Source organism: Piliocolobus tephrosceles, chromosome 9 (genome assembly GCF_002776525.5).
Source record: "Piliocolobus tephrosceles isolate RC106 chromosome 9, ASM277652v3, whole genome shotgun sequence".
Lineage (NCBI taxonomy): Eukaryota > Metazoa > Chordata > Mammalia > Primates > Cercopithecidae > Piliocolobus > Piliocolobus tephrosceles.
In genome coordinates this window covers 48802431-48811205 of record NC_045442.1, presented here as the reverse complement: position 1 = coordinate 48811205, position 8775 = coordinate 48802431, and the positions used below count along the sequence as shown (strand labels likewise).

General features: G+C 39.2%; 1 protein-coding gene across 1 annotated transcript; it reads left to right on the top strand.

Annotated features, from left to right (window-relative positions):
• The first annotated feature begins 1828 nt into the window (after nt 1-1828).
• On the top strand, nt 1829-8144 carry MBL2 (mannose binding lectin 2). Its single transcript, XM_023225233.1, has 4 exons — nt 1829-2078; nt 2738-2854; nt 4196-4264; nt 5001-8144. Exons 1-4 carry the CDS (start codon nt 1892-1894, stop codon nt 5372-5374), a joined length of 747 nt encoding a protein of 248 aa, XP_023081001.1. The 5' UTR covers nt 1829-1891; the 3' UTR covers nt 5375-8144.
• Nucleotides 8145-8775: the final 631 nt, after the last annotated feature.

The window sequence follows — 8775 nt, the reverse complement described above, 5'->3', positions numbered from 1 at the left end:
CAACAATGTGAATATACTTAATGCGACTGAGTTGTATGCTTAATAATAATGGTCAAAATGGTATGCCTATTTTACCACAATGAAAAAATGGAAAAGTAAAGTCAATGACTATAATATCATAAAGTGTAAGTAGCATGAGAGAAAATAATTCAGGCTGAGAGGATAGAGACAGCTAGGTAGGACTATTTTAGAATAAGCGATCAAGGTACTTACTTCTCTGAAATTGGAATGTTCGAATAGAAGAGAAAGAGCTAGCTGGCAATGCCTGTAAAGGGTCCAGGAGTGGAGACATCAAGTGAAGAGTCTGAGGCAGGAATGATCTTAATGCATTAATGGTAGCAAGAGGTCTATATGCTTTCATGGATGGGTGTGTGCACGCATGCACGTGTCTGTGTGTGTAGTTGGTGGGCATGAGCATGTGTATGCATTTGTGAGTACTTTGTTTTTCTGTTGGAAACAAGGAACTCAACATGACTAACCAAGTGAACCCAGTTATGGTAGTTCAGCAAGGAGATTTCCCAAAATGGATGGCAATTGAAAGGAATTTTGCTGTATTAAAGCATACAGCTGCCGAGCACTGTGCTGGAGGCTCCTAAATTTCTCCTAGTCCTGAGAAGAGTTGTTTATTAATCTGGAGTTGAAGGCCAGGCCCAGGCTATCCTTGTTCACAAGGTTGATTGGGCCCTACATTGCTGAGCCCAGCCTCCTCCCTCAATCTGAGGCATCTGCCAGAGCCCCAGGCTAGAGGGCCAGCGTCCTTGTCATTGAGTCCCTGCTCTGCAGAAACACCAGTAAGTCATTTCTGGTGAATAAATCTGGGTTCCCGGATCAAGGGGTCTGGGGAGTTGACATGGCCCTGGAGGTATGGAGGAGTCTTTCTAGGGGTGGGGGAAGTGGGATGAAAAGCAGAAATCAGGTTGAGGATGTCTCTTTTTCTGCTTCTTCTGGAACACCTGTGACTTTCCTCAATTAACTGTTCATCTGCAGTGGAGACCATCTTTGTTTCCAAAGGGAGACTCGAGGACTTAGACCTATGGGGCTGGGCTGCTGAGGATTCTTAGTGGGGCAATAGCTGGAAGAAAGCTCTGAAGAACAAATGAAAGGTTAAGACTGAGAAATGGGAGGGGGATTCAAGGCAACTTGTCTAATTGCCAGTGGTTTTGACTCACAGAACAGGGGGAATTCCTGCCAGAAAGTAGAGAGGGATTTAGCACTCTGCCAGGTCCAAGGTAGTAAGAAATTTCCAGAGAAAATGCTTACCCTGGAAAACCTGTCTAAAACACCAAGGGGAAGCAAATTCAAGTTAATTCTGGGCTGGGTTGGTGACTACGATTGAGGTTGATCTGAGGTTGAGACCTTCCTCATTTGATCACCAGCCTGTAGCCTAGGGCCTGCCACTGAGTAAATGATAGTTAACAGGCCCTGGAGAGGAATCAGCTGCCCAGATAAAAAGATGGGATTCAGGTGGCAGACGGACTCAAAGGGGATGTGGAGAGAAAGAGAAAGCTCCTACAGACACCTGGGTTTCCACGCATTCTCATTCCCTAAACTAATGGGCATGAGCGAGGTGGCAATGCACAGTCCCATTTGTTCTCACTGCCATGGAAAGTATGTTTATAGTCTTCCAGCAGCCATACCAGGGACCTAGGCACAGAAGAACCCCTCCTCAGGATCCCCACTGCTCATCACAGTGCCTACCTTTGTTTAAGTACTAGTCACGCAATGTCACAAGGATGTTTACTTTTCCAAATCCCCAACTAGAGGCCAGGGATGGGTCATCTATTTCTATATAGCCTGCACCCAGGTTGTAGAACAGAGGGCATGTCCAGTATATATGTGTTGATTAACTGAGATAATCTTCCCTGACTTTTCTCACACCAAGGAGAGGACCATGTCCCTGTTTCCATCACTCCCTCTCCTTCTCCTGAGTGTGGTGGCAACATCTTACTCAGAAACTGTGACCTGTGAGGATTCCCAAAAGATCTGCCCTGCGGTGATTGCCTGTAACTCTCCAGGCATCAACGGCTTCCCAGGCAAAGATGGGCGTGATGGCACCAAGGGAGAAAAGGGGGAACCAGGTACAGGTTGGGCTGTTCTGTCTCTGCAATTCTTTACCTTCCAGAGAAAACTGCCTGGGGATATGAGGAGACTGATGTCCTATTTGAGTGTATTTTTCTCAACTATACTGTAACTCAAAACAGAGATTCAGCTCTCATTCTCTGGCATCTCAGACTTCCACATAGCAGTTTGTGACTAACAGTTGTCTTGCCTGCCCAGAAAAGTGGCCCACAGGTCAGACCATCGCATGGGACACAGGATGAATTTTTCTTCTCTGGGTCATAGTCATTGTCATGTCAGACCCCTATTCACTTCAATAGGGATGGCACCAGGTTCAAGAGGCCAAAGAAGAGACCTGGAGCCAGCCAACATAGGTTTTACTGGGGGAACCTATTTACAGGGAGATCCAGCAGCAGTGGGCTGGACAGGAGAACCACAACTATTTGTAAAAAACATGCAGTTAATTTTCACTTTGCACCCTCCCTGCAGCAACCTCCATATGGCAACTTTATTTCTTAAGTTATTGCTCTCAGGTGCATACCATACAGTTATTGAGAGCAGTGCTCAGAAAGGTCAGTCCTGGGTCAAGGTCTCCTTTCTCCTGAGAAGGGACTGGGCATCCAACCCTTGAAGAGAAAGAATATAGATATTAAGTCACATTTCCTTTTTCTTCCAACAGGCCAAGGGCTCAGAGGTTTACAGGGCCCTCCTGGAAAGTTGGGGCCTCCGGGAAATCCAGGGTCTTCTGGGTCACCAGGACCAAAGGGCCAAAAAGGAGACCCTGGAGAGAGTCCAGGTAAGGACCACAGCAAGGTCTGAGCTGAGTGCACCCAGGGTTCTGAGACCTTGAGCACCTGGTGTGCCCCTTCTCCTGTTCCTTCAAAAGAAGATACCCAAATTTGCTTTCTGACCCAGTGCCCTAAGCCCTCTCTTCATTCTCAGAGCCTTAGGGAATTCCTATAAGTGCCTGAGTACAGACTTACAAACTTTTCAAGACAACTCCCTCATCAGGCACTCCCTGTAGGAGCTGAGCCTGGGTTCTCCATCAGTTGAAATAGTTCAATGTGAGGCCCTGGTCCTAGAGGGAAAAAAATAGGCCATCTAAGTGTGGGTTTATTATTTCTATTTTTACAAAAGCATGTAACCATGGTATGTCATATTTTACTTCATAAGAAACCAAGCCAAAGCTTAATAGCTTAAAAACATAGCTGTCAATTTAAATCACAAGTCTGTGGGTCAGCCATGTGATTTGTCTGCTGGTTTAAGTTGGGCTCACTCATATATGTCTGTGGCCAATAGTCTTAATCATGTGTCTGGCTATTGTTTGAATGTTAGCTGGAGTGATGAGGGTAATTGAACCACGTCTCTCATCATCCAACAGGCTAGCCGGGGCTTGTTCACATAGCAGTGACTACAGGATTCCCAAGAGTAGAAATAAGGCTTTAGGCTTCTTGAAGACTCAGAGCACATTATCATTTCTGCCAGACTGTATTGGTCAAAACAAGTCACAAGGCCAGCCTAGATTCAACGAGTGGTGAAATAGACTCATGTCTACTACATGAGAGGAGCTATACCCTATTGAGGCCATCTTTGCCATCTACTACAAGTGGTTTGCTCTTGCCCTCCCCACTTGGATAATGGGCAACTCACAAAAATCTAGGTTTCCTGACTAACAGAACAAACCTGGGAAAAACAAAAACAAAATAAAAGACCAAAACCCCTCCAAAGACAAAACCCTGTAATCTTTTTAGTCTCTCTTCACCAAGTCATAATAGAGTAATGCCTCAAGAGATTTCTTTTTAGTTTTGATAGAACAATTTGTTTGGAAAGAAATAACCTGTGAAGAACCTGGCCTATGGATTGCTAGGTAATCAGGGAGTATATGTGTGCATGTGATATGTATGTGTACTTTGGGACACAGTAAACAGACAAAGAGTGACGTTTGGGGTTGGATGAAAATAGAGATTTTTCATTCTTTTGACTTTTAAGTATTTTTTATTTTCCTTTGAAGTGTAAACATCAATGTAAAATAAGGTTTTTTTTTTTCAGTTTGAAAAAGATACTCTACTGCCTTGTATATGCACAGTTCCGAGGCTCCTTCTCAACAATGCTTCTTTACTTTGTTCTAATTTTCTAGATTGTGATAGTAGCCTGGCTACCTCAGAAAGAAAAGCTCTGCAAACAGAAATGGCTCATATCAAAAAGTGTAAGTTTTTTCTCTTACTCTCCAGGCAGCTTGAAATTTGGGGAAAATAGAATGCAACAAATATTTATTGAGTGCATATAATTTTCTGTACCCTGATAGGCATTTCTCATATTCTGACCTCATGAAATTCTCACAACATTTTGGTAGAAATGGAGGCAAAGGGAAGTTAAATTACTTGCTCAAATGCACAAAGCTAAGAAATGGCAGGAGTGCTTTATAGATGGAAGTCAGTCTAACTCGAGAGACCCTAATATTTTACCCTCTGATATTGCTCACTGAAAATGGGACTTATATCCCTTTGTTGCACTGGTATTGAGACGTGGACATGGGGTCTAACCTGCCTGGGGCAAATATTTTCAGACATTTTTTGTTTGGTCTCAAGTTAATAATTTATAATTTGGAAGTCCAAATTATATGTCTTTTAGAATTCTGATCTGAAAGCACAGAGAGGCCTTTGTACCAGTCTGTCTGTTCACATTTGGGTTGCCATATTTAACAAAGAAAAAGACAAAGCACCAGTTCAATTGGATTTCAGCTTAAAAACATTTTTAGTATAAGTATGTCTGAAAAATTATATAGGAGATATACTAAAATATTCATTGTTTGTCTGAAATTCAAGTTTAACTGGACATACTATATTTTATCTGGCAACTCTACTCTAGAAGACTTTTTCTTGAGAAATACCTTGAGTTGGGCTTAAGGATGAGCCAATTTCACCCACTTTTTCACATTTTAGGGCTGACCTTCTCTCTGGGCAGACAAGTTGGGAACAAGTTCTTCCTGACCAATGGTGAAATGATGACCTTTGACAACGTGAAGGCCCTGTGTGCCAAGTTTCAGGCCTCTGTGGCCACCCCCAGGAATGCTGCAGAGAACAGAGCCATCCAGAATCTCATCAAGGAGGAAGCCTTCCTGGGCATCACTGATGAGAACACAGAAGGACAGTTTGTGGATCTGACAGGAAATAGACTGACCTACACAAACTGGAACAACGGTGAGCCCAACAATGCTGGTTCTGATGAAGACTGTGTATTGTTACTGAAAGATGGCAAGTGGAATGACGTTCCCTGCTCCTCTTCCCATCTGGCCCTCTGCGAGTTCCCTATCTGAAGGGTCACATCACTCAGGCCCTCCTTGTCTTTTTACTGCAACCCACAGGCCCACAGTCTGCTTGAAAAGATAAATTATATCAATTTCCCCTTATCCAGTATTGTTCCTTTTGTGGCAGTCACTAAAAATGATCACTAACAGCACCAACAAAGCAATAATAATAGTAGTAGTAGTTAGTAGCAGCAGTAGTATTCATGCTAATTATATAACAATATATTTTTAATATATACCACAAGACCCTATCTTTTGCATCCTACATTAATTATCTAGTTTAACTAAGCTGCAATACTTTCAGTAGCATTAACTTGCTGCAATATGAACATAAGATGGATTTATTTTTCCATTTACAACAAACACCTGTGCTCTGTTGAGCCTTCCTTTCTCTTTGGGTAGAGGGCTCCCCTAATGACATCACCACAGTTTAATACTATAGCTTTTTAACAAGTTTCAGGTATTAATAAAATCTATTTTGTAACTTTATGAACTCTGTTTTCTTTTTAATGAGATATATAAACCATGTAAAGAACATAAATAACAAATCTCAAGCAAACAGATTCACAAATTCTCACTCACATACATACCTATATACTCACTTTCTAGATTAAGATATGGGATGTTTTTGACTCCCTAGAAGCCCCTTTATAAGTCCTCCTAGTGTTAACTTCTAGGAAAATACTATTCTGACCTCCATGACTGCACAGTAATTTTGTCTGTTTATAAACATTGTGTAGTTGGAATCATACTGTGTGTAATGTCGTATGTCTTGTTTTACTCAGAATTAAATCTGTGAGATTCATTCATGTCATACGTACAGAAGTTTCATCCTTTTCATTGCCATGTAGGGTTCCCTTATATTAATATTCCTCAGTTCATCCATTCTATTGTTAATAGGCACTTAAGTGTCTTCCAATTTTTGGCCATGAAGAAGAGAACCCACGAACATTCCTGGACTTGTCTTCTGTGGACACGGTGCATGGATTTCTCTACCTATCCAGGAGTGGAACTGGTAGAGGATGAGGAAAGCATGTATTTAGTTTCAGTAGATACTACCAGTTTTCCTAAGTGATTGTATGAATTTATGCTCCTACCAGCAATATGTGGCAGTCCTAGATGCTCTATGTGCTTGTAAAAAGTCAATGTTTTCAGTTCTCTTAATTTTAATTATTACTGTGGATGTAAAGTGATATTCCCCATGGTTTTAATCTGTATTTCCCCAACGTGTAATAAGGTTGAACACTTTTTATCTGCTGATTGGGTACTTGGGTATCTTCTTTTATGAAGTACCCATTCATATCTTTTGTATTTTGTTTAAATTACTTAGCCAATATTTTACTTACTGACTTTTAAGTTATTTTTACATTCTGAATATGTCCTTTTTAATGTGTATTACAAATACTTTGCTGGTTTTTGACTTGCTCCTAATGTTGAATTTTGATGAACAAAATTTCCTAATTTTGAGAAAGTCTTATTTATTCATATTTTCTTCCAAAATTTGTGCTTTTTGTGTCATGTTTAAGAAATTTTTGCCCATCCCAAAATCATGAAGATATTTTTCATGATTTTGAAACCATGAAGATATTTTTCATGATTTTGAAACCATGAAGATGTTTTTCCCTTTTTTTCTAATAGTTTTATTAATAAACATTCTATCTATTCCTGGTAGAATAGGTATCCACTTGATACAGCACTATTTGTGGAAAGACCATTTTTCCTCCATTGAATTAGGGTGGTGCATTTTTGTAAGTTAGGTAACTGTATGTGTGTGTGTCTGTTTCTGGGCTGTCTATTCTACTAGTCTATTTGTTGATGCTTGTGTCAAACAGTACCCTGTTTTAATTACTGTATATTTATAATTGTAACTATAGTCCAGCTTTGTTCTTCTTCAAGTCAAGATTTCCATATAAATATTAGAAACAGCTTCTCAATTTCTGCAAAAACCTGATGAGGTTTCCATTGGGACCACACTGACTCGATGAATCAACTTATGCAGAACCGACAACTTACTACTGAATCTCTAATCGATGTTCATAGTTTATCTCTTCATTTAACTAGAATTTATTTAACTTTATTGCTATGTTTTGACATTTTTAGTTTAAAAACCTTATATATCTTGTTTTGGTGGTTTTAGGGATTTTAATAATGTATTTTTAATATTTTTTCTTTTCTATTGTTGTAGACAGAAATACAGTTAAGTTTTGTATGTAGTCTTACGATGTTTAGTAACTTCAATAAGTTTATTTCTTAACTCTAGTAATTTGTAGGTTCTTCTGGATTTTGTATGTGCATAGTCTTGTAAGCTGAAAATATGGCAATACTTATTTCTTCCCAATTGCTTTACTTTTTTTCTTACCTTATTGCACTGGTTAGCAACCCAAATACAGAGACCACCAGAACAGGCATAGACTCCTGAAAGACAATATAATGAAGTGCTCCAGTCAGGCCTATCTAAACTGGATTCACAGCTCTGTCACTTAATTGCTACGTGATCTGGAGCCAGTTACTTAAACACTCTCTGTTTCAGCCATGTATTTGCAGCTGGGAGAAAATAATGATTCCTATTTCATGAAAATTGTGAGGACAATGAAATAAGTTAACACCTTTAAACTGTGTAGTAAACTATCAGGATACTCTATTTTAGGTCTTAATACACATAGTCATGCCACTAGATACATGCTTTTTAATGAGATCATGTGATATTATAAATAACACGTATTGATTTTTAAAAATTAAATCAACCTTACTTTGATGGAATAAACTCCATTTCATCACATTTATTCTTGTGTATATATTATTGGAATGGATTTATTAATAGTTTGTTTAGCACATTTGCACCTATGTTCATGAGAGATACTGGCTTTTTTCCCCCTCCTTAATGTACTTGCTAGGTTTTGGTGTCAAGGTTATGTAAGCCTCATTAAAATGAGCTGTGATGTGCTCTCATGCTCCCATTATCTAAAATAATTTGTGTAAATTATACTTTAATGTTAGATAAATTCACCAGTGAAGCCATCTTGGCATGGTGTTTTCTGTTGGGAAATGATTTTAATTTCAGATTTAATTTCCTCTTTCCTCATGATCTAAAGCTATTCATGTTTTCTGTCTTTTGTTCAGTTTCAGTGAGTTATATTTTTCAATGAATGTGTCAGTTTCCTCTGAATATATATGTACTGCCATAAAATTGTTAAAATACCTTCATATTTCTTTTCAATATAAGTAGGATCTATAGCAGTGCCTATGTATCTGTTATAATTATTTGTATTTTATCTCTTTTTTTCTTTCCTTCTTTTTTTTTTTTTTTTTTTTTTTTTTTTTTTTTTTTTTTTTTTTTTGAGATGGAGTCTCACTCTGTCACCTAGGCAGGAGTGGCTGGAGTGCAGTGGCGTGATCTTGGCTCACTGCAA